Genomic DNA, 26,081 nt, shown 5'->3' with positions numbered 1-26,081 from the left:
AATAAAAACACCAAGAAGGCTTTTTTCCCCTGAAGCTAGACAAGTTGATATTAAAGTTCATATGAAAAAACACTTGAGAATAGCTAAGAAAACAATGAAAAAGAACTATGAGAGGGGACTAGCCTTAGCAGATAATAAAACAAACTACAAAGCTTCTATATTTAAAACTGTGGTACTGGTGCATAAATAGACAGGAAGACACAACTATACACATAAATATGGTATATGATAAAGGTGGTATATCTCAAATCACTAGGACAAAGATGGACATTTTAACAAATGATGGTAGAACAATGGATGGCCATTTGGAAAAAGATAAAATTAGATCTATTTCTTATACACTAAAATAAACTCCAAATGGATCAGAGATCTAACTATAAAAAATGAAATATACAAGTACTAGAGGAAAATATGGAAGAATTCCTATAATAAAAGGCTGAAAAATTCAACTACAAAACAAAACTTTTGCATGGCAAAAAAAAAAACTATAAACAAAGTACAAATTGGGAAAAATATTTATAATATATATCACAATAAAAGGGTTAACATACTTAATATACAAAGGACTTTTTAAAATTGAGGGGAAAAAAGACCAAAAATCCTACAGGTAAATGAGCAAAAGAAATGAACAGATGACTGACATAAAAAGAAAAAATGGCCCTTATGCATACGAAAAGATGTTAAGCTTCACTCATGAAGAGAAATGTAAATTAAAACTATACTGAGAAACCATTTCTCAGCCATTATATTGGCAAAAAAGAAAAAGCTTGATAATACACTCTGTTTTGAGGCCACAGGAAAGCAGGTACTCCTGCACTGCTGGTGGGAATGAAAAATGGTATCATCTTTACGGAGGGGATTTGGCAACACCTAGCAAAACCATATTTGTCTTTACCTTTGGACCCAACAATACCACGTCCGCAAGTTTACCCTGAAGATATGCCTCCAAAATATGAAAATACATGTGTACAAGTTTATTAATTGCAGCATTATTTGTAATGGTAAAATACTGGAAACTATCTAATGCCCAAACAAAGGAGACTAGTTACTAAACTATGGTCTATAAACAGAATGGTGTATTATAAAGTTTAGAAGGAGGGTGAGCTCTGTGAACCCACAATGGAAGCACTACCAGGGTATATTGTTAAGTAAAAAAAGTAAGCAAAGTGCAAAAGAGAATACAGAGTGTGCTATCTTTTGTTTAAGAAAAGAAGGGTAGAAAAACACACATATCTGCTTACTTTTTCAAAATGAAACGCTGGAAGGATAAACCATAAAACAATGAAAGTGATTAGTTACAAAGGTTAGTGGTGGTGGAGGGAATAAGGTGGAAGGAAAAGGTAGGGAGGACAATTCTCTCCGTAAACTTTTTTGTATAGTTTTGACTCTGGGAAGCAAATTAATTTTGCATATATTCAAAGAATAAAATTAAACCAACAAAGATGGGGAAAAAAACTAAACCTAAAGCTGAATGCAATCAGAAATAAATGAACCCAACTGTATTTTAAATGAATAACATAATCATGCTGAAGGAAAAAAGAAAAAAGAATGCAAGTAACTTTTTTTTTTTTAATTTTTTGTTTATTGCAGTAACACTGGTTTATAACATTGTAAAAATGCAAGTAATTTTTGAATACAGTATTTGACTAGGGAGGAAAATGCAAACAAATCTTGAACTCTTCTTAGTAGGTTTTTTTTTGGTTCATAGTGGTATGAATGTAGCAATTCTGAAACTATTATATGTGTATTATAGGACTAATGTTGGTGGGAGGCAAGGTTCTTACTGCAGAAAAAGGGAGATCCAAAATATTTCACCAACCTGTAAATGTTGGGAATGTTCCAGGATAGTCGTTTGACAGCTCCTCTTCTCTATCTACACTCATACTGCTTAGATCAGTGGTTCTTTTTTTTTTCTTTGTGAGGAGATCAGCTCCGTGCTAACATCTGCCAACCCTCCTCTTTTTTTGGTGAGGAAGACTGGCCCTGGGCTAACATCCCTACCCATCTTCCTCCACTTTATATGGGACGCTGCCACAGCATGGCTTGCCAAGTGGGGCCTCGGTGCGAGCCCGGGATCTGAACCCGCGAACCCCTGGTCGCTGCAGCGGAGTGCGTGCACTTAACGGCTTGCGCCACTGGGCCAGCCCCCAGATCAGTGCTTCTTAAACCTTGGCCTGCATCAGAATCACCTGAAGGGCTTGTTAAAACAGAATCCTGGGCCGAAGCCTCTGAGTTTCTGATCCAGTAGGTCTGGGAATTTGCTTTTCTAACAAAGTCCCCAGTGATGCATCGGTCTGGGGACCACACTTAGAACACAACCCTATATGACCTCCTCTAGCCTCATGGCTTTAAATTCTATCTATAAGTAAAAGTTCCAAATTTATATCACTAGCTTAGAAATTGCCCTTAAACTCTAGGCTCTAACTTCAATTAAAATTTCCCACTTGAAAATCTATTAGGCATTCCAAGCATAAAATGTCTACAACTGGGGCCGCCCTGTGGCTTAGCGGTTAAGTCCCCGCGCTCTGCTACTGGCGGCCCGGGGTTTGGATCCCGGGCGCGCACCGACGCACCACCTGTCCGGCCATGCTGAGGCCGTGTCCCACATACAGCAACTAGAAGGATGTGCAACTCTGACATACAACTATCTACTGGGGCTTTGGGGAAAAAAAGGAAGAAGACTGGCAATAGATGTTAGCTCAGAGCCGGTCTTCCTCAGCAAAAAGAGGAGGATTAGCACGGATGTTAGCTCAGGGCTGATCTTCCTCACACACACACACACAAAAGTCTACAACTGTACTCCTGATTCTCCCACCTCTTGCCTTCAAACTTGTTCCTCTCAGTCTTTTCTACCTCATTCCATCCTCTCAAATGACTCAGGCTAAAAACCTTGGGATCATTCTTGACTACTCTTTTTTTCTCATACTCCATGTCCTATCAGCAGTGAATTCCATCAGCTATAACTTCAAAATACATCCAGAATTAGACCATTTCTCACCACTCCCTCTCCTACTTCCTTGGTGTAAATTACCATCATCTCTAACCTGGGCTAGTACAATAACCTCTTAAATGGTTTGTCTCTGCCCCTCTCATCTAATTTCAACACATCTACCAGAGTGAGCTTTTTAAAACATGCCTCAGATATCATCATTCCTGTGCTTGAAACTTCCAATAGCCTCCCATCTTATCCAGAATTAAAGCCAAGTCCTTATGCAGATCTACTGAACTCTACAAGATCTAATTCCTCATTACTTCTCTGACCTCACTTCCTACCACTCTTCCTCGATTAATCTACTCTCATAATACTGTCCTTCTTGCTGCATACAATAAGCTAGTGATTCTCAAACTTTTTGGTCTCATGACCACTTTACACTCTTAAAATTTATTGAGGATCACAAACAGCTTTTGTTTATGTGGGTTATATCTATCAACATTTATCATATTAGAAATTAAAACTGAGAAATTTAAAAAGTATTAGTTTTAAATTAACGAAAAACGTTAACACATTTTTATGAAAATTACTGTATTTTCCAAAAGAAAAAAATTTAGTGAGAAGAATGACATTGTTTTACATTTTTGCAAATCTCTTTAATGTCTGACCTAATAGAAGATAGCTGGATTCTCTGTTTCTGCATTTAATCTGTTGCTATATATCACTTTGGTTGAAGTATGTGAAAAAAATCCAGATTCATGGAGATATGTAGTTGGAAAAGGAGTACTTAAATAGAATTTCCAGGTAATTATGGATACTTTCCTTTGATTCTACACCAAAATTCAACAAGTGATAGTTTCTTAAATGTTAGTTGAAACGTGGAATCTGAAACCATACCAATGAACTTTTTATATTGTTAATGTTAAAATCCATTAGTCAATCTTACACTTTGTTTTTTTTAATTTTATTTATTTATTTATTTATTTATTTATTTATTTATTTTCCCCCCAAAAACCCCAGTAGATAGTTGTATGTCATAGTTGCACATCCTTCCAGTTGCTGTATGTGGGACGTGGCCTCAGCACGGCCGGAGGAGCGGTGGGACGGTGCGCGCCTGGGATCCGAACCCGGGCCGCCAGCAGCGGAGTGCACGCACTTAATCACTAAGCCATGGGGCCAGCCCGTCAATCTTACACTTTGAATGAATCTTTTAACTATGCATGATTTTATAACATTATACATTGGTCATTTGGAAAATATTGTTTCACTGAGTTATCCAGATTTTCCAACGTAGGCACATTTTATTATGCAATGTCAACAATTCACAACAGTTGATATCACCACAATCCCATCAGAAAAGTCTGTATAAGTTCTGGGAAGCTGTCAAGGTCATAGCGGCAGGCACAAATTTTCCAAAATTTTAATTTTCATTTGAAAGCTAGAATTTTATCATTGTCAACAAATGCTATCAGTTGTTTTCCTTGAAGTGACAGGCTCACTTAGGTTATTTTAGAGAAAATGTCTGCCAAGAACCAAATGTGAATAACCACAGTTTGTCTGTTAGTCATTCTTTCAAGTAAAAATGGTGTTCCATACAAAAAGTGGCTAGTTCAGCTGACAGCTCTATTATACAAGTGCTTTTTCTCAAGGCAACCACAGTACTTCAGTATGCAGCAGAACTGCTTTAGTCATACTTCCCACTTCCTCACACAGAATATTAAAAAGATATGTACTCAAACGTTGGAACTGGCTAAAGGTAATAAACTTTACTGATTCATCAAGGACACTCTCAAGTGAGCCTGGCTTCTTCCCCCTGCAACGTGTGGCAGTGAAAGATAACAGCTTGGTGCCACTGCCTTGATTCATGCCAAGGTGCCAGCAGTTTTACTCATCATTGCTTTTGCCCAATCAATGCAATTATCAATGTAGTGAAAAAAGACAAAGTCGATATTATTATGAAAATAGTTTTGACTTCAGATCCTGTGAAAGGGTCTTGGGGATGCCAAGAATCCAAGGACCATAGTTTGAGAACTGCTGCACTAAACACTCTGTTGCTTTTGTGCACTTAAACTTACAACTCCCTTTGCAGGAAAGAATTTCTTTGTTCCAGATATCCATATGGTATCATGGTACCTTTCAGTGAGGCTTTTCCTGGTCATCCTATATAAAATAATACCTCCACTCATCTCCTGCTCCCCCACCTGCCTGGCACTCTCCATTTCCCTCTCTCCATTTACCCTACTTAATCTTTCTACAGAGAAATTACCACTCTCTGTTTACTCGTTTATTTTCTGTCTCCCTCAACTAGGGTATAAACTCCTAAGGGCAATGCTGTTATCTCCACTTCTTAGAATCGTCCTATATACATGGTAGGTGCTCAATAAATCTTACTTGACTGAAAAAATGTAACTCATAATTTAGCATTTGATTCTAGGATTCTGGCTTGCTTAGACTGCCTTTTCAGTGGTTCATGTTTATTTCCCTAGGAGAAAACAAACTCCAAGAACAGAGGCTAATCTACGTTCTACACAGTCCCCAAAGCTTCTGGCACAGGCCTTGGACATGCCATATGCATTCTCTTCCCTAGGGAATACTTGCAGTCCCATAGTCAACTCCAGGTAAAGCCTGTCTCCAAATGACAGCACATATGTGGAGGGGCAGAAAACCAGCAAAAATTTTTATCTACTTCTTTCTGGTTTGCAACAACTGCTATTGTAGGAACACTCTAACTGGTATACAACAATGATGACCTCTTAGCTCCCTGACTCTGTGTTTCCTATCCAAAAACATACTGGAAGCAGAAAAAAAAATGCCACTGTGATGCTGTTTTCTAGTTGGTTTTAAGCAGAAGGTTCTTGGTTGAACACGCAAAGGTATACAGTCATGTGTCACTTAATGACAGGGATAGTTCTGAGAAATGCGTCATTAGGCGATTTCATGGTTGTACAAACGTCACAGAGCATACTTACACAAACCTAGATGGTATAGCCTACTACACACTTAGGCTATATAGTGTTAATCTTATGGGACCACCATCATATATGCGGTCCATCGCTGACTGAAATGTCATTATGTGGTACATGACTATATTTAAAAATAAGCAGATTTGGCTCTGTGCAGCTAAGATCCTTAAAAATATTCTATTTCTCTGACTTAGTCTTGTATTTCTGCGAACCTAACTTAAGAATATGATCCTTGGCATTGAAAAAAATGTTTAAAATATGTTTATTATAGCATTATTATAAAAGAAAATTTGGACTATCAACCTAGGGGAATAATTAAGCAAACAACTGCATAACCATTCAATCAAATTATGTGATCATTAAAACTGATGGCTATAAAGACTGTGTAATAACACAGAACAAGTCAGATGATATAATGTTAAGTGAAAAACAATATAAAATTTAATATACAGTGTGATTAAACTATTTCAAAAAATTATTTGTAGAGAATAAAGTATACAAATTGTTAACAATGGCAAAGGAGAGGAGGAAGGTGGGAAGCTCAGATGAACAGACTAGCTCCAACAACAAAAGCAATTATATGAACAAATGGACATTAACGTCTTATGCCTCATTCCAATTACTAACTAGATGATTTACCCAAAACAGAGCCTTAGAATATCAAAATTTGGAAGGGACCTTACATATCTAGTTTAATCACTTTTTTTTAATAGATGGAAAAACTAAAGACTATAGAGAAAAAATACTTGATTAAGATCTCCCAGTAAGTTAATGGCAAAGCTGGAGCTGTAACCATGGACATTTGAACGTGATGTGTGATTGTGAGGAAGTTACTTCATTTCTTTGCACTCTGGTCCTTCATTTGTAAAACAGATAGCAGTACTTAACCTAATGAGTTTGTGGAAATGAATAAAAGAAATCTTAACTAAACTGGAGTTGAAAGGCCTGTAGAGGGAGCTCTCATGCCCAATTATACATCTTCAATTACACCAAACAGGAAGAGTCAGACGTTTGCACCTTGGACAGGAAGTAAAACTACTTTACTACTGAAGAAAGATTTCTCTCTCTACCCAGCAACAGCTCAGCCAGTGAGAAATGCTGCAGCTCAGCCAATGAGAAGCCACTGCTGCCCTGAACTGTTATTTTTCCCCTATCGATTTTTGGTTAGAACAGCCCCTCCAGCCCCTTTTTTCTCTATAAAAGCAGCTCCCCTTCTTCGTTTGCTGGATTTGCCTATGGTTTGTCACAGCATGCACATCCCAAATTGCAATTCTTCTGGCTATTCCCGAATAAACTCATTCTGAGATAAAATAACAGGCAAATTTGAGTTGACAGGTTATTGTCAAGATTACATGAAATAACACATGATGGGACCACTACAGGGCTGGCTACATAGTACTCAATAAACATTAGCCTCTTTGCCTTCTGACTCAAGTCGACTTTCTGCTACTGTGCTGCTCTGTGGGAGGTGGAAGAGCAGAGTAGGTTGGGAAGGGTTAGAAGGAGAAAGGAAAAGAGAAAAGCAGCCAAGGGGCACTTATGGCAGAACAATCCTTGTGATCCTGATGGTTCTGGGACCCTGAATCACTGTTCTAGTAGAAGATACAGCCAATGGGCATCCTGTCCTAAGATTAAAGTGGGCCCACTTGAGACTCTGAAGTGTACAGACAGCCCAGTGTCTTGCCTCTCCCTAACCCTCTTTTTTGCTCATTCCAATAAGTAGTACGAAACCATTCTAATGCTTTCCACTTCACAAGGGATAATTTGGGCAGTAGCCAGGACCAGCTGCTGTAGGAGCTGCACACATTAGCAGCAATTTCTGGCCTTTTAACCTAGTTCAAAGAAATGCCATTTCTTTACATGCTAGTTTTTAATCACTCTGGGAATCTTCAATTCTGCTTCAACTTTGGCAAGCTGCAATATGTCTAAGTATACAAAAGGCTAAGTATACCTTAGTTAAAATAATGGACATACAGTAGTTCTTTTAGTGTCCTTGAAATGAAGGGTATGTCTAAAAATCAAGTTAGCCTGTCAGAAGCTAGCTCAGAGTAACCTTTAAGGTTAGGAGAAATTATATCTTTCATCACAAATTCATCTGGACAACTGGTCTTCTTGATTTGCAACTCTGTTGACTGATTTCAGATTTAGTTTCCTAGTTACCTGCCTATGCTCAGTTCTGGCATATTGTGTTGATAACATGGTCTACCTCCAACTCAGCATTTATTCTATTTATTTAGTGAGAATGTGTTAGGCTTGTTCTGAGCAGGGCTGCGGTTCAAGTCTTATGGGGTCGGTAGGCTGGGTAACAGTTTGACATGAAGTCCATGGTTTCCCCAGTGTCTTATCTCTAAGACTCTTTGGCAGTGAAAGTGTAAAGGAATGTGGCTCAAAAAAGAACATGGCTTTTCCCAGGGCAATTGTCCCTTGAATGTCTCAAATTAATTTCTTTCTCTCCAACCCCACCTGCCACTACCTTAAATCATATCCTCATCATCTCTTGCCTTAATTACTGAAATGGCCAACTAACTAGTTTCCCTGCCTCCAACTTACCACCCCCCCCAATCATTATCTCTATTCCTTATCTAACAGGTCATAAGGATCTATCTAAAATACAAATACGATCATGTTACTCTTTTCGTTAAAACCCTTCAATAGTCTCTTCTTACCTTCTGGGCAAAGTCCCATTGAACAGGCCCTGCTTATTTTCTTACCTTGTCTGATTTTAGTTTTCTGACATTCGCTCTGTTTCAGCTTTCAGAATCATTTTTTTTTTTTCTTAGCTTGTGCCTTGCACCTGTTAGTCCCCCTGGAATGTACTTTGCTATTGCTTCTCCAGTTGCCTACCAATTCTACGCATCCTTCAGCAAACGCCACAAATCCCAAGAAGCCTTCCTCAATCTTCCCTCTTTTCACCTATTCAATTTGTGTGGTATTATTTTGAATTTTATATATTTCTGGTAACTCAAACATTTCATGCTATTTTTGACAACTATTTTATAAGCACCTGCTTTTGTAATACACACAAACTTAAACTTTTTACTACTACCCATGAAAGATTCACCTTACTTATCATCATACAAACAACATATATCATCTGATGGCTAACCCAAACAAAACTTGATGAAGTAACTTACTCTTACTGGGCCTCAATTTCCTAATTTATAAAATAACAGAATTAATAGAAAATGACTCATATTTTTTGAGAGCTTAGTACGGACCAGCTGCTGTTCTAATACATGAACTCATTTAACTCCTTGCAACAACCCTGTGAGTAGGAACTATTATTGCCTCTAATTAGAAACTAAGGCTAAGAGAGGGTTAAATAACTGTTCAAAGTCACATAGCTAGTAAATCTCTAAAAAGATCCTTCCATTTTGAAAGTTCTGTGAGAATTCTATGGTTCTAAAAAATACTCAAATCTAAATAGGATGCAGAAGAAAGTCAAATCAGCAACAATTGTTTCTACCTTATATTCTATTCATCTATATCTCATCTCCCCTAATAAAATTATATTCCCTGCATACCTAGCATACTGGCTAATATACAGCAGGAACTCCATAAGTATTTTTGAATGGATTTACTCAATTTTCAATTTTTAGCATCATATATTACACTGAAAGCCAAGTGCAGGTCAACAGATGTTACTGGGAAAGACAAGATAAAGAAAATCCAATTACTCCTCAACATGGAAAATAAAATTAACACTTTTTTTGTTCGTTTTGATGGGGTTGGGGGTTTGCTGCTGCCAAGTTTGATCGTCAAGATGAGAATATTTTATTTGAGATATGTTAATGTAATTCTGAAAACAAAAACACATATCAACAAATAAAAGAAAAAAGAAAAAAAACTGTGGTGATACATTGCCACTAAAAAGTACAAAGTAACCAGAGAGGTACCATAAGCTCCTATCCAAATGGGCTTCCAGGTGGTACAAAGCAGAGAGACAGACTGCCAGTAGCTATCCCAGGAGTGGGAAGAAAGGACAGAGAAAGTTGCATGCACTCAAAATATCCTTGGGGGGGGTTCTACCCCGTGCCCCTAGATGGCTTTTCCAACCCCTTTTCTTTCCATGAAAGTTAAATTTCCTAGGAATATCTCAGTTGGCATAGTTGGTTGCATAACTATATAAACAGGTGGCTCTACTCAATTATGAATGACTTCTCCTGTGGGAGCTATTATATTCTATGGCTGAAGAGCTGGTAGGGACTGGCCTAGAAAACTGACTTCTCTTGCCCAGGTGTACAGTAACTACTTATTAGTGCTTTGAAGGATCTATCTCCCACTCTTGATCCTTCTCATTCTACTCTGAACACACATGTCAAAGTTACCCTAACCCCCAGCCGCTAGGGTAAAAAAGGACCCTGAAGTGTCTCGTAGATTTCACTACGCATTTCCAAAATCACTGATGGAAACCTCTCACATGAGAATCACACTTCACAATTCTCAAATTGTGAGAATTTGAGAGGTTACCCTGAAACCAATAAGCAAAACTTTAATATTCATTAACTCACTTGATCTTATTCACAATTATCTCAAACATTTACCTAATGGTTATCTCTAAACCTCCTTTGAAGGATAGAGAAGCAAAGCGTGGTACAGGAGAAAGAACATGGATTGTGAAGTCAGAAACTCATGGAGCTAGGTCCAAATCCTTGCAAGTTACTTAATCTCTTTGAGCTAAGGGTTACAATGAGTTTAACTGAGATAAAGTTTGAGGATGTGGATACAATAAGCATTGTGTCTGAAATGACCTAGTTCTTATTCTACCTGGCAAACTTTCTGAGCCTGTTTCTTCATACGTAAAACAAGGTTAAATACTATAAACCCCAAAGGGGGTTTGTGAGATTCACTGAGATAATGTATCAAAGTGTCTGCCACCATATTTTGGACCCTGTATGGGCTCAGTAAATGTTAACTTCCTTTCTTATTAAAATGGTGCTCATTAAACATCCTAAACAACATTATAAAAGGTAATTAGTTTAACATAGTACTAAATAGCAGATACATAAAAGGCTAAACCTATTTTTTTGACCTACACTGTTTTCTACAGAAAGTTCCAGATAAGACTGGCTCTACAGTATACTCTGATTATTGTCCCTGTGTGTGAGTGAATTCAGTTCTAAGGGAGGCTTCCATGTTTCTATAGGGCAGATACTATATGATCCCTATTGATTTGAATGAAGAAAAGACATCATGGGGAAAGAGGAGGAATTCTCTTACCTGACAAAAAGTTTTACTGAGGAAAATACTAGGTTTATCAAAACCTGGGTATTGTGATAGAAGAGAACTGTAAAAGCATTTTCCAAATCTTGTGAATTACCACCCTTACCCCCTCAGTTTAAAAAAAAAAAAAACTCCCAGAAAATCCCCTTACCTAATCTAACATGGCGATTATGTCCTGAAGTTTGGTTCACCTTGTACTGAGACTAGATAAGGGGTAACATTAAGCATCTACTGTGACCATTTGAGAATATAAAAATAGAAAAACGCAATCCCCTATCTTCAACAAGTTAGGTCACGATACTTTTAAGGGAAGTCCCCTGTGAAGGGAAGTGAGAATGCCTTTCCATTCTGCACTAGTTAGACCATACTTGATGTGTGGAGTGCACTCTAGGCACAACACTGTAAACTGAAATGGATCAAGAAGAGACTCCAAGCTGATGAGGAGCTTATAAACTATCCAATCTCAGAAATATCTGAAGAACAAACATCTGGAGGAACAACAGTATCAAGAGCTATCTCAAAAGGTTTCAAGTGAAACAAGAAACAAAATTAAATGGAGCCAAAGGATAGATACTGGAGGAAAGCAGATTTCAGCTCAAAATAAAAAACAAAACAAACATTTTTAGCCATTAGAGCTATCACAAATGGAAGAAAGGTGCTCCTTTGGAAGCTTACAATCTCCCTGTCTCTGGAAGAATTTAAGTAACGGCCAGATGAGTATTTATAGGGGATGCTCTCAAGGTGAGTTCTGGATTAGGTGGGAGATTGAATTTGATGACTTCTGAGATTTCCTCTAACCCTGAGATTCTAGGATTCTATGACTTTTTACTTTCCTGACATCTCATATTTATTATTAAGGCAACTAATTGACTCTTAACCAAAGTAACTTCTAGATGGGAAAAGAACATGGTCAAGAGTGACTCTAAAGTCTTTATATATGGGAAGATGTTAAGCTCATGCTGGTAGATACAAGTTCTCCAAAATTCTAATTTTCGCTTGAAGGTTTAAATTTATCATTTACAGCAAATGTTTATAGGTTGTCTTCCTTGAAGAGACCAGCTCACTTAATTTTGGAGAAAGTGTCTTCCAAATATCCACGTCAGTTGTTCATTGAAGTAAAGATGATGTTCCATGAAAAAGTGGCTACTTCAACTTGCAACTCAATCACACAAGTGCCTTTTCCCCAGACAACTATTATTCTTGGATATTTTAAAGATGGAGAAACTGAACTCAGAGAGGTTAAAAAGACTTGCCAAAGAATACACAGCCAAAGCTAGGATTTGAACCTACATCTTTGCATCTCCAAAGTCCATGCTCTTTCCGCTATGTTACCCTGAAACCAATAAACAAAACAAGAGTGTATCCCAATAAAGGAAGAAAGATAAAGAACTAAACATGACTAGTTCTAATAATGAAGGGCATCAGGGTACTACTGCTGACTTCTGTTTCTCCAATAATCCTTAGTTAGGAGTCTTAGCTGCCCAAAGGAATTAATTATCAGATCTCTCTTCTCTGCAGCAACCACACAGCATATGGAATTGGAAATAGATTCAGCTTGTGTATGTGTGTGTGCATGTGTGTCTACATGACATAGAACAGGAACAGTGGAAAAGAAAAAAAGAACAGGGGGAAACCCATTTGGTTTATCAGTTTCCTGGACTAGGATCTTGTTTTCATTCACGGCAGTGTATCAGTGGCCTTAGCATAGTAGTTTAGAGGATGTGTTCTTTATTAGCTTTGCTCAACTTGGCTGAGTTCAGCTATGTGCTGCCAGCTGGGCTGATGCCAAGGCTGAAACTTGACTCCTCTAAATTCCAGTTCACTTAATAAAGCATGGATTGCCTCCTGCTCCTATCTAACTCAGTTAACACTTTCGGTTCTCCATACCTAGCTCCTTCTTTCCCTCTTGATTCTTATTCCTACAGCACGGATAGAGGATCTCCGCAACTATAACGACATCTCCCGTTTTCCTGGGGACTTTTTAGGCTGATAAATCTGTAGACAGTGGGGGAAACGGAAGGATGATAAAATGCACGATGGGACCACAAGCTAACTTAGAAGCCTCATATTAATGAAACTCAAGGGAGTGACTGAACTTAGCTGTCAGGGGCAAGTGGTAAGAGGATTCAGGAGCAATTTCAGCAAGTGGAGGGCTATGTCTTCTCAGAAGATGGTCTGCTAATGTGTCTGGTCAAGCCTGGGGCACTCAGAGAGGTGGCATGAAAGCACATGGGGATGAAGTACCTGCTAGTCAGCCACACAGTCACATGAACACATTTCAGGTTTCCTTAGCATAAGACAATACATCTAAAAAGCTTACAAACTGTCTTCTTGCCGTATCACCCTCATAATCTTCTGTTTTTCTTTGATCTGTTTAAGAGTTTGCCAAGTTTCTCTCATCTTATTGGTATACATGATTGTTTATGTTTTGTTTTTCTTCTGGTAAGTCATTATTGAGATTCAGAAATTCTCCTTTATAACTGTAATATTTTCTCAAAAAATCATCTAGGGAATTCAGAGGAAAAAATGTAATAACTTAGAGTTATCACTGGTTTCCAATGTGACTTTCCTAAGAACCACATTTATTGGTAGTGCCGTGGAGTCAATTCCGACTCCTAGTGACCCCGTGTACAGCAGAGCAGAATCCTACCTGGTCTTTTTGCACCATCCTCTCACCTTCCGGTGCTACACCAGACAATGCTCTGCTGCTAGTCACAGGATTCCCATGGCCAATTTTTCCAGAAGTGGGTGGCCAGGTCTTTCTTCCTAGTCTGTCTTAGTCTAGAGGCTCTGTTGAAACCTGTCCACCATGGGTGACCCTGCTGGTACTTGAAATACCAGTGGCATAGCTTTCAGCATTACAGCAACATGCAGCTGCCACAATAAGACAATGAACAGACAGGTGGTGCAGTTCCCTGACCAGGAAACAAACCTGGGCCGCAGCCGTAAGAGCGTGAGTTTTAACCAACTAGACCACCAGGGCAGGCTAAGAACCATATACACTTATTTAAAGTAAGAGATTTTGCAAGTTGATATGTACTGATGCTGGCACACAGAAGGTGTTACAATAAAAGCTTGCCAAAGAAAACTACATGGGTCTAAGTATTCCCAAGAAAACAGCAGGTGTGGTCAAGTATATGAACTGCCTAATCATTTCTCACTATTTCCAGGAGTTTGAGAGATGCCAGTTGTTTCATTAGACACGCCAAAAAATTGCTACCATTCTCAGGCATCTGTGGCTGGTGAAGTCAGGAGAGAGAACTGGGCAGAGCAAAGGGGCAGCTTAAGAAAGCTGGAAGAGAGGCATGAAACAGGATTTTCCTGTCTCTTGGGCAGATATAATTAGAATCAGTAAGAGAACTCAGATCCTCTGCTTCATAATCTAGTGACACTCATTTCATTTCCCCAAATTCGTATTTCTATTTGTGTACCATAAGCATACAATCAAGAGAAAACCAGTTATGGGACAACTGGCTCACTGCACAAATAAAATAAATAGATATATTTATTTTTTCTGACCCAAATTGAGCACTTAAATGCCTCTGTGTGCAGCTCCCTTTCCTTGGGATGTCTAGGCATCGTAACACAGATATAACAGACATATAGTGGGAATCTACTATGTGCTACATGGTGCTATGCACCCACCTGCACACCCATTTTCTCATTTAAATCAATCAATCAACCTGGGAAGTAGGCACTTCTCTATAACCTCCATTGAGCCTAGCACAGCTAACATGAGGCTACTCTACAATTGTTGGATAGATGGTGTGTGTGTGTGTGTGTGTAGAGAGGGAGGAAATGCTATACTACATAAAGGCGAGGCCTGGAACTAGTGTATATGAGAGGGTAAAAGAGAAAACAGCCAAATAACTGTCCTCCTTAAGGGCATCAAAGAATTTGTTTCACTTACTAACCAATGTGTCCATACCTTTTCTGACACGGCTAGTGAACACACCTTCTCAGGAGACAAGAGGGGCATACTGGTCACTAGAAGCTTCCTGCAGAGAGGAAATTCACCTGCTTGTTGTGACTTAGTAGAAAAAGAAGTTGGGTGGAAGGGCAGGGGGTCCCGGGGTAGAGGCGTACACGTTTAGTGACAGAGTGGCAGGAGAATATGGGTTTGGAGATGAGCCTTTCTGGAGATGAGTGCCCCTTGCCATTCTTATTTTTGGCCATAACGTTTTCAAAATTTAAAAAATTTTGAGATTTTAGAACATTAGTTTAAATGACTTCTAATCTGTTGCTAAAATTGTACATTCTCACTTTTGTAATTAAGTAAATAATGGCTTTAACGATGAATATAAATGAAATCAGGAAATATAGCATGATCTATTTCACTCAACAAATATTACTGAATAACTACTATGTGCCAAGTGCTGGGGATATAGGTGAAGTTAATAAATTAGTTCCATTTAACAAGGACTCCAGGTAGAAATGAATGCTAACTTTTTTTTTTGTGAGGAAGATCAGCCCTGAGCTAACATCCATGCCAATCCTCCTCTTTTTGCTGAGGAAGACTGGCCCTGAGCTAACATCTGCGCCCATCTTCCTCCACTTTATGTGGGACACTGCCACAGCATGGCCTGACAAGCAGTGCGTCAGTGTGCACCCGGGATCCGAACCCGGGCCACCAGTAGCGGAGCGCGCGCACTTAACCGCTACGCCATGGAGCCGGCCCTGTGAATGCTAACTTTTTAAATAGGGCAGAAAGAAGAATTTTCGCTCCCTCATCATTATACTGGAAAAACTAGCATTATTTTACATGTTGCAGGGGTAACTGTTGCGTAAAATAGTTGCTGTAAGTGTTAAAATAAACTTTAAAAATTCACATTTTGGCCTCTTTATTGAAAGAATATGCCCCCCAATCTTACTCTTTTCACCACAATGTCACTGCCTCAATTTTCTTTCTCACCTGGAATATTATAACAGCTTGTTAACTGACATCTCTGCCTCCAGCTTCTGGAAGCCACCCATCCTTTCACTGCTACCAGAATGGTCGTTGTAAAACACAAGTCTGACCTGTAACCTCATTAATTAAAGCCCACTCAATGGTTCTTATTGCTCTTAGGGTAAAGACCCAGATACTTAAAATGGTCTATAAGGAAGCTGTGTATTTCCTCTCCTTCCTCTCCAGCCTTTTCTCTTTCCATTCTTCTCCTTACACCCTACAGTCTAGTCATTCAAACGTTTTTGAATTCCTCCATCACACTTTTTTTTAAAATCTCAGGCCTCCACCCATCTTTGTCAACTACTAGCTAGAACTCTTTCTCTCCCTTCCCATTCTTCAGGTTTCAGCTTAGATGTCACTTCATTTGGAAGCCTTCCCTGATCTCCAACTTCCCATCTAGGTTAAGGGGCCTTCTACACTTTATTACTCCGAAGTTGTAATTCTCTGTTGGTCTGTATGCTCACAAAACTGTAAACTCTAAAGGCAGAATCTCCATCAACTAACCCAATAGTAGCACTTAGTTGTGACTAGATAGTTAGAATTTGAATGAATGGATGAACGGCTAAAGAAAATCAGTCCACCCTTGACCTACATGCTATGACCTACAGGTCAGCTTTAGTTGTGTTATTCTTGCCTCTACCCTGGTTCTTCCCTATGTAGTTTAGGACTGCAATTTAACCAATCTCTTTCTGACCCAGAATCCCTAAGTGATTACAGTATAGTTTCCTATGTAGTTTTACAACAGGATGAGACCATCAATAAAGTATGGGAAGCACTTTTTAAATGTTTCACAGAAAAAAAAAAGAAACATCCTGAAAGTTTTGTTTTTAAGCATCAAATTCTTACGCTCCATACTAGGGTAATATTCCTGCATGTCAACCACAGCATTGAGTCAGATTTGGAAGGTTTTTCCTTGTACCGTGCCACAGGTAGAAAGGGTAGACTGAAAGGGTAAAGGAGGCCTGGCTGACCATTTACTCTAACAGGTGTGCTCAAGGGCAGCTCTACTGTTGGACTCTCATATTTGTATCAGTATATAAAGAGCAGCCAAACCCAGTTTACATTATATGAAGTCACAAGAGACTGATATACAATCCAGAACAGCAATATATTAATTTATAATAAAAATATAAATATGAAGTAGCTTGGCTCTCATGTTCTTTTCCTGTTGTAAAATTACATAAGCAGCTAAACTATAATCTGAAACCTGCTTGCCCAGCCTGAAATCAGAGCAGGGGGGAGTTAAGTGGATTATTATAATGGCTAAAGGCCTAATTAGCATTATAGTCATGCCAAGTGGAAAGAACTCTTTATCTGGTCTTCTAAACCTAAAAACGAAGCGCCCCTGTTTCAGTTTTAAGTCACACAAAAAAAGTGATGAGTTTAAAAAAAAAGCTTCTGCCTTTTATAACCAAGTACCCTGGATTGGTTGTAAGCTTGGTAATTTGCTACCCATCAGAGTTGGCTTGGCCCAGGAGTTCAGGAGCTAAAAAGAGTACTACTGGCTTAGCAAAGGAGAAACAGCTGGCACACATGAGTCCCCTTAGAAAGGCAAAGCCCCACATGTGTCGGGGGCAGAGCTAGGTGGTAGGTGAGCTGATGGATCTGGAATCAAGCAGGAGACAGTTACAGGAGTCACTTGTTATCCACCCCCTAGATTAGGAACCTATATAGTATTACAGAGATGGAAGGGCCCTTAAGGATCATCTAGTTCAACTTCTCACATTAGGAATGACTTGCTCAAAGACATAAAACAAATCTGTGGTCCAGTTGAGACGAGATCCCAGTTCAATGCTCTGATATTACACTACATTGCTTCTCTCCTATTCATATCAGGATCTGGAAGCCAAAATCCAGGGTCTCAAACGAAGCTTTGAAGAGAACCCAAAGGAGAATGGGGAGAGTAGAGGGGAGCCATGTAAAGGCAATATGGCTCAAAGTGATGGCCCTGACAGCTGGCCCTACTAAAAGATCTCTCTGTCTTCTCCCTCTAGACTCAGGTATCAACAGAACCAAGTCACTTAATCCTCTGAACTTCACTTTTCTCATAAACAAAATGTCTCTGAAAATAATTATACCTAGTTCAGAGTTACCAGGAAGACAAAATGAAATAACACGTGTAAAAGAATATTAAATGAATATTGGTATTTTTTCCTACTTACTGCGCGCAAGAAACCATCTCATGATTACTTCAAATTTTTTAACATCTGCACGCTAATGATCAGAAGGTAGGAAGGAAGAAGGAGACAGTATGATTAGAAAGAGAACAGGCTTACACACAGAGAACATCTTGTTTTGTGAAATGAATTGAGTAACCACATTTTTTCCACACTGTATCACTTGCTCCTTAGCCAGGACACTGAGATGGCTGAAGTTCTGCTATTACTGAAAGCTACATTACAGAACCTACTGAGGGTATGAGGTGGGGGAGGAGGCAGTTGTGGGGGGAAACAACCTGGCTTCTGGAAAGATGACCGAAGGACCTGGTCTGGAAATGCCAACTGGAATAAGGTCTCTCTCTACCTTCTGAGCCTGGTCCTTCTGGTCATATTCTGTTAAAAATCTAAGACCTCCAGAGAGACACAGAAGAGGAGATGAAAACAGTTAGCAAACACCTCTGGAAGCATCAACCACATAGTGAGTCATACTTCTTATCAGCATGGTGTGCAGTCAGAAACGAATGCATGTCCAGCAATTCCTGGACACAAAGACTCTTAGCTCTTCTGGCTCTTGAGAAATGCCTAACTGCTATAACAGATTTGCCAATCAAAATAACCGAGTTCTCTAGGCAAGAAAGTGAGAAAATCAAGCTACTAACTGAATATAGCCTGGAGCACCAAGGCTTATCCTGTTTTAGTCTCAAGTTAATGAAAATGACTCTACTACCACTTCCAAGGCACTTCTCTTCTGGCTGCTTCCACAGAGATAGTATCTGACAGGGCTTGCAGAGGGATGCCAATGGATTTCTCATACCGACCCCGGGGCATTTGTTTCTGGAAGCATACAGAGGAGCAGCACTTTCCTGAGGCAAGAAGTGTCTCTCTCTACCCACCTACCCCCCATCTCAAGTTCTTTCCACCTCAGTGCCACCAACCTAATCCAAACAACCCCCATCTCTTCCTTGTCCAGAGTTAACATGGCACAACCCATTCTCCATAGAGCAGCACAAGTGATTCTTTAAATAAAAGATTGATTGACATATAATTTACATACCATAAAATTCACCCTTTTAAAGTGTACAATTCAGCATTTTTAGTAGACTCAAAGAGTTGTGCAAACATCGTCACTATTTAATTTAGAACATATTCATCATCCCCAAAAGAAACCCCATACCCATTAGCAGTCACTTCCCATTTCCCCTCTCCCCCAGCCCCTGACAACCACTAATCTACTTTTGCCTCTATGTTTCTGCTTACTCTGGACATAAATGCAGTCATACAATGTGTGGTCTTTTGTGACTGGCTTTTTTCACTTAGCATGTTTTTAAGGTACCTCTATGTTGTAGCATATATCAGTACTTCATTCCTTTTTATTGCCAAATAGTATTTCCTATGGGTATACGACATTTTACTTATCTATTCATCAGATGATGAACATTTGGGTTATTTCAACTTTTTGGCTATTATGAGTAATGCTGCCATGAGCATTCACGATATGTTTTTGTATAGATGTACGTTTTCTATTCTTTTAGGTATATACCCATGAATGGAATTGCTGGGTCACAGGTAACTCTATGTTTAATATTTTGAGTAACTTCCAAACTGTTTCCAAAGTGGCTGCAGCATTTTACAATCTTACTAGCAATGTATGAGAGTTCCAATTTCTCCAGCATTCTCACCAACACTCATTATTGTCTGTCTTTTGATTATAGCCATACCCTGTATGGATGTGAAGTGATAGCTCATTGTGGTTTCGATTTGCATTTCCCTAATGACTAACGATGTTGAGCATCTTTTCCAAATGCTTATTGGCCATTTGTGTATCTTCTCTGGAGAAATATCTATTCAAATCCTTTACCCATTTTTTAACTGGGTTATTTGTCTTTTTTATTGTTGAGTTGTAAGTGTTCTTTTATATTCTGGATATAAGTGATTTTTTAAAAGTAAACCAGATTATGTCACTCCCCTGCATAGTACCCTCTAATGATTCCCCACTATGTTTAGAATAAAATCCAAATTCTCACTCTGGCTTACAAGGTTCTACATGACTTTGCCACTTTCCCCCTCAAACAGTGCATTGTAGTTGAGCAGTCATTCTCAGCACCATTGTATGTATGTCCCATCTGCCTACCTGGAATTCTCTTTTCTTTTTTTTTTTAAATTATTACTGTTATTATTATTACTATTTTTTTGGTGAGGAAGATTAGCCCTGAGCTAACATCTGTTGCCAATCCTCCTCTTTTTGCTGAGGAAGATTGGCCCTGGGCTAACATCTGTGCCCATCTTCCTCCACTTTATATGTGGGACGCCTGCCACAGCATGGCTTGATAAGTGGTGGGTAGATACGCGCCCGGGATCTGAACCTGCGAACCCCCTGGAACTGTCTTTTCTTGAATGGCTCCTTCCCGTCATTCAATTTAAATATCACCTTTTCAGATAAATTTTCCTGAAAAGAAAGTGTATCTAAAGAAGCTCCTCCTCCAAAAAGTGGAACAAGGAAACTTTTTGGGATGATGGATATGCTCATCATCTTGATTGTGGTAATGGTTTCATGGATGCATACATAGCTCTAAACTTTTCAAACTGTATACTTTAAAAATGAGCCATTTATTTTACTTTAATTATATTTCAATAAAACTGTTAAACAAAAAACACCCTTCACAATCACACCTCCACTGTCACTCTCTTAACATTCTTTATTTCCTTAGGAGAAACTGTCTATCTGAAATCACCTTGTTTATTTCTTGATTTAAATATTTACCAACTATCTCATCCCACCAGAATGGAAGTGCCATGAGGGCAGGAATGTTGTCTGTCTTTGTAACTACTGTATCCTCGGCCTGGCTCACAATTAGGTGCTCAATAAGTATTTGGCTAATTGAATGAATGAATTCAACAGAGGTTCAGAAAAGCGATCCACAGACAATAGGAAGGGTGACTTTCTATTCCCTCAGATTCATCACTATTTTTAGACTTAGGGGGATGAGATTCACATTATTTCCTTTATTAAGAGCAGCTATCTCAAACTCTATCCTGGATGATCTCCAACATCATCATCATTAGAAATATCACTTACTGTTGAATTACTCTGTGATACTATTCTAGTACTTTATATATACTCTCCCATCGGTAGTGGTTACTTTTATAATAATAGCATTATAATAATGATAATATAGCATATTATATATTATATAGTAGTAGTATTTAGTAATTATAATAAATATAATATAGTATATAATAATAGCAGCAGTAATACAATAAAACATTTGTTTAGCACTTGGTATTTGCCAGATATTATGTAAGCATTTTACCCATGTAATCTCATTTATTTCTAACAATAACTTTACGAAGTAGGTATTCTTTTACAGACGAGGAATTTGAGGTTTAGAGAGGTGAACTAAGTGCCCAAAGCCACACAGCTGGTGAAAGGCAGAGCTGGAACTCAAACCTAAGTCTCTTACTTCAAAGCCCATGCTTTTTCCATTCTGCTACAGTGCTTCTCAAGTATTTTTATAACACAATGTTACTCCAGCTCACATAAAAAGCCCCTAAGACCTGAGGAAGATGTGCACCTTGAGAATGATACTACTCAAACTCTGAAATGGGTTAGGAACAAAAGTTAAGGGAGATGAGAAGCAAGTTGCCTGAGAATAAACCAAGACATTAGTAGAGCAAGGAATTTTTACTTTATCACAAACTCTACATCTAGCTTTATTTGACATTTTATTCTTACTGTTTCTGATTACTTTTGGGTACACCTTGGCTTTTACCTAAGTTGCTGGCTCTTGCTCCTCTTCTGCCTACTAGTGAGGTTTACTGATGAATATATGCTGATGATGAGAGACCTAGGTAATCTCCCTTATCACCTTGGGTTCTGATTCAAGAGCTCATAGGTAGGCCTTTACCTTTAGTACCAGGTGGCTGTAGGTTGTCTCCAGTCAAGGAACACCAGCCCACAGGGAAGATGTCCCGGGAGTCGAAGCGGCACCAGTAGTCAAAGGCCCCTCGCCATCCATCAAAAGTGACAAGCACTTCTGAGCCCCGCACCTCCCCAATAGTGGCTGGGCAAATGAAATGAGGGTTCTTCCTGTCCACAGCTTCTAGCTTCATTCCCATTTTGAAGAAGTTGTGGGAAGGTGATGGTGGTTCCTAGATGAGAAACAGAAATATTACAGACCTAGACGCAAAGAGAGAGGCTATATATGCCAGAAGACTGCTACCTCATTCGGATGATTAAAAAGTGACTGCTATATAATAAGATTTACAGCGGAGATTTAGTCTTTCTTTGAAATGGATCTCAAAGTACACCAAAGTATTACTTTGTAATCCTAACATTTTGACATCTTTACTTCAGATCTTTTTTTTTTTTAAAGAAATAAAATGTAACAAAGTTGAATCCCCCTTTGTGCTCTTCCCTTATCCCATTTCCCATGCATGTTTTTATACTTTACTATATAGGTACATATCTTTTTGCATACTTTTAAATTTTATATAAATGGTATTTACACTGTACAGTCATGCACCACATAATGAAGTCTCTGTCAATGATGGATCTCAAATATGACGGTGGTCCCATAAGATTAGTACGATATAGCCTAGGTGTGTAGTAGGCTATAGCATCTAGGTTTGTGTAAGTATACTCTGTGATGTTCGCACAACGAAATCGCCTAACAACACATTTCTCAGAACGTACCCCTGTCGTTAAACTACGCATGACTATACACATCATTCCACAACTTATTTTTTTCCAACATTATATTTTTGAAATTTATCCACATTGATAAATTTAGCTCCAGTTCATTTTAACTGCTAATAGTATTCTAGTATATGTGGATATCACAATTTATTCATTTTCTTTTGATGGACATTTAAGGTTGTTTCCAATTGTTTACTATTTCAAAAGAGTTTTAATGACCATTCTTGCACTTGATCCTTTGTACACACGTGGGAGAGTTTCTTTAGGGTATATTTAGAGAGGTGAACTAAGTGCTCAAAACCACACAGCTGGTGAAAGGCAGAGTTGGAACTCAAGCCTAAGTCTCTTTTACTTCAAAGCCCATACTTTTTCCATTCTGCATAGAACAACCATTCTCCACTTTTTTAGGGAGCAGAATTGCTAGGTCACAGGATAGATATAAACATCTTCTGCTTTATTAAATATTGTTATATTGCCCTCCAAAGTGGTTGTAACACTGTACACTCTCTCCAGCAGTGTGGAAAGTTCTTGGGTGCTGATTTGCAATGTAGTTGCATAGACAAAGTTTCCAAAAAAGTATTTTACACTCTATTCTGTTCCCCTCTTGCTGTCTGATCCCGTGCCAATAACACAGGCTTAGTAAATGAATATCTGGTAGAAAAAGTCTCCCTACTTCGCCATTCTTCAATTTTGTTTTGGCTATTCTTTCTCCTTGACCTTCCACGTGAATTTTAGAATCAGCTTTTCAGGTTCCACAGAAAAATCCTATTTGCATTTTGACTGAAATGCCAATGAATTTACAGATTAATTTGGAAAGAAATAACCTTTGTATGTATGATATTGAGCCTTCTCATCCATAAACATGTTACAGTATTTTCTATTTTTTAAGTATTTTTTAATGCGGATTTCTTTTTTAATATAGATTTTTAAAATTTCCTCTATAAATATCTCATGCTTTTTACATTGTTTTTCTAGGCATATTATAATTTTATTGCTATCATAAACGGTATCTTTTAAAAATTTCATTTTTCAAAACATTTGTTGCTGTTAAATAGGAATGCAACTGATTTTTAAAAATTGATCAACTGATTTAATACTGATTAGCTGATGCTGACTGATACACCAATTTTCTCATCTGCTTGATTTATCAATTATTGAGAAATGTGTATTAAAATATCCCCGAGTGATTGTGGATTTTCCAATTTTTCCATGTAATTCTGTCAAATTTTGCTTTTTATAGTTAGAGGCTATGTTTTTTAGGAGGATGTATAACTTTTATTTTCTTGGTGAACTGTATTTTTTTAATCACTAAACTGACTTTTTTAATGCTTTTTAGCATCCATGTCTCCTTTGTCTAATTTCAGTATAGTTAACACCTGCTTTATTTTGATAAAGGTTTGCCTGGTATATCTTTTATATTCTTTTACTTTCAACATTTTTGTGTCATATTTTAGCAGTCTCTTGTAAACAGCATGTAGCTAGATTTAAAAACAATCTAATCCATGTCTGATTAAACTGATGAGTTTAAACTCATTTCTAATAACTGATGTATTTAAATTTATTACAATTATCATATTGCCTACATCTCTTTTCAAAGTTCTTTTTTCTCCGTTACAGTCAACTGAATTTTTCCCCTTTTTCCCCCTGCATTGATTCAGATGTTAACCGTTCTATTTCTAGTATTTTAGTGGCTCTCCTAAAGATTGTAATTGTATAGTTGACATAATTAAGTCTAAAACTCATCTTTATCTCTAGTCCCAAACAATACAAGAACTTTAAAATATTTTAACTACTCCTGAGCTAATAGGTGTTTGATAATTTAGTTCCACATTGTCATATTGCCAATTAATTACTTTTGTTACTGTAACTGGCTTATACAGTTGTAGACAGTGCTTGATTAGTTTTACCCACATGTTAACCAATGTTTCCTCACCACTGCTTGCATTTCATTCTTCCTTTCTGGGTTCACTTATCTTCTTCCTGAAATATATTCTTCAGTTGTTCTTTCAGGAGATATATTAGTATCTACTTGTATTAGTTTGTTTGAAAATATCTTGATTTTTATATTCACTCTGAAATAATAGTGTAACTAGATATAAAATTTTAGGTAGACAACCATTTTTCTTGGTACTGTGAAATATTATTCTATTATCTTTTGGCTTATGTTGTTGCTGTCAAGAAATGTGCTGTCAACCGAACTGTAATCTTTTTGAGGGTATTTTATGTGATTACTTGCTCACATCTTTTCTTTTAACTTTTGTTATACCATGACGTTTTAAGGTGTGTATTTGTCTTTATTACACACTCCAGAAAATTCTGTCATTATCTTTTCAAATATTGACTCTTTTCTACTTTTTCTAATTCACATTTCTGGATTTCATGTTCAGCATTTACTGGACCTTCTAATACTGCTCTCCTTGTCTCTTCTCTTTTTTTTTAAATTTATTTATTTTTCCCCCAAAGCCCCAGTAGATAGTTGTATGTCATAGCTGCACATCCTTCTAGTTGCTGTATGTGGGACACGGCCTCAGCATGGCCAGAGAAGCAGTGCGTCGGTGCGTGCCCGGGATCCAAACCCCAGGCCACCAGTAGCAGAGCGTGCGCACTCAACCACTAAGCCACGGGGCTGGCCCCCTTCTCTTTAATATTTTCCATTTTTTTAATCTCTCTGTGCTACATTCTAGGGAAATTCTTTACACACGTCTTTCAGTTAATTCTTTATCTATGTCTAAGTTACCTATACACCTACCTACTAATTTTTAATTTTAATGGTTAAGTTTCATTTCTATATATTCAATTTGCTTTTTTCAAATCTGTCTTTTAAAAAGTAGGGTTTTGTACTTTTCTCATTTTTAAAATTCCTTCTTTTCATTCTTTAATCATTTTCAAATGCTTGATTTACAATCTCTATCTGATATTTCTATTATCTGAAAGTCCTTGGGTTATAATCTTACTGTTTGTTGTGTGTCCTGATGTCCTGTCACATTGGATTTGTTCTGAGAGTTTTTGAGGCCTCTGTAGTTCTGAACTGAGTACTCATCTTCAGTGGTACTTCACTTTTGAGACTTCTATGACATCTGGGTTGAAAGCAACCAAACTCGCTAGAGAGGTTTTGGGTTTGCTTCTGCCAGGCACTCAAAAATATACCCATACAACTTTG

At 38.1% G+C, this 26,081-nt stretch overlaps 1 protein-coding gene across 14 annotated transcripts in view; it reads right to left on the bottom strand.

Moving 5' to 3' along the window:
* Positions 1 to 26,081, bottom strand: part of SCMH1 (Scm polycomb group protein homolog 1) — a 217,333-nt gene that overhangs the window by 77,568 nt on the left and 113,684 nt on the right. For all 14 annotated transcript variants that reach the window (XR_015555782.1, XM_087446160.1, XM_087446171.1 and 11 more), the window contains one exon: positions 22,131 to 22,374. Coding sequence is in view for 13 of the 14 variants with exons in the window: in XM_087446160.1 (XP_087302286.1) it covers positions 22,131 to 22,374 (244 nt within the window). In the remaining variant the exon portion in view is untranslated. The remainder of the gene's footprint in view (positions 1 to 22,130; positions 22,375 to 26,081) is intronic.

Source organism: Ceratotherium simum, chromosome 22 (genome assembly GCF_057802395.1).
Source record: "Ceratotherium simum simum isolate JZ-2026a chromosome 22, ASM5780239v1, whole genome shotgun sequence".
Lineage (NCBI taxonomy): Eukaryota > Metazoa > Chordata > Mammalia > Perissodactyla > Rhinocerotidae > Ceratotherium > Ceratotherium simum.
The sequence above is the reverse complement of the archived record's forward strand: the minus strand, read 5'-3'. Positions and strand labels throughout refer to the sequence as shown.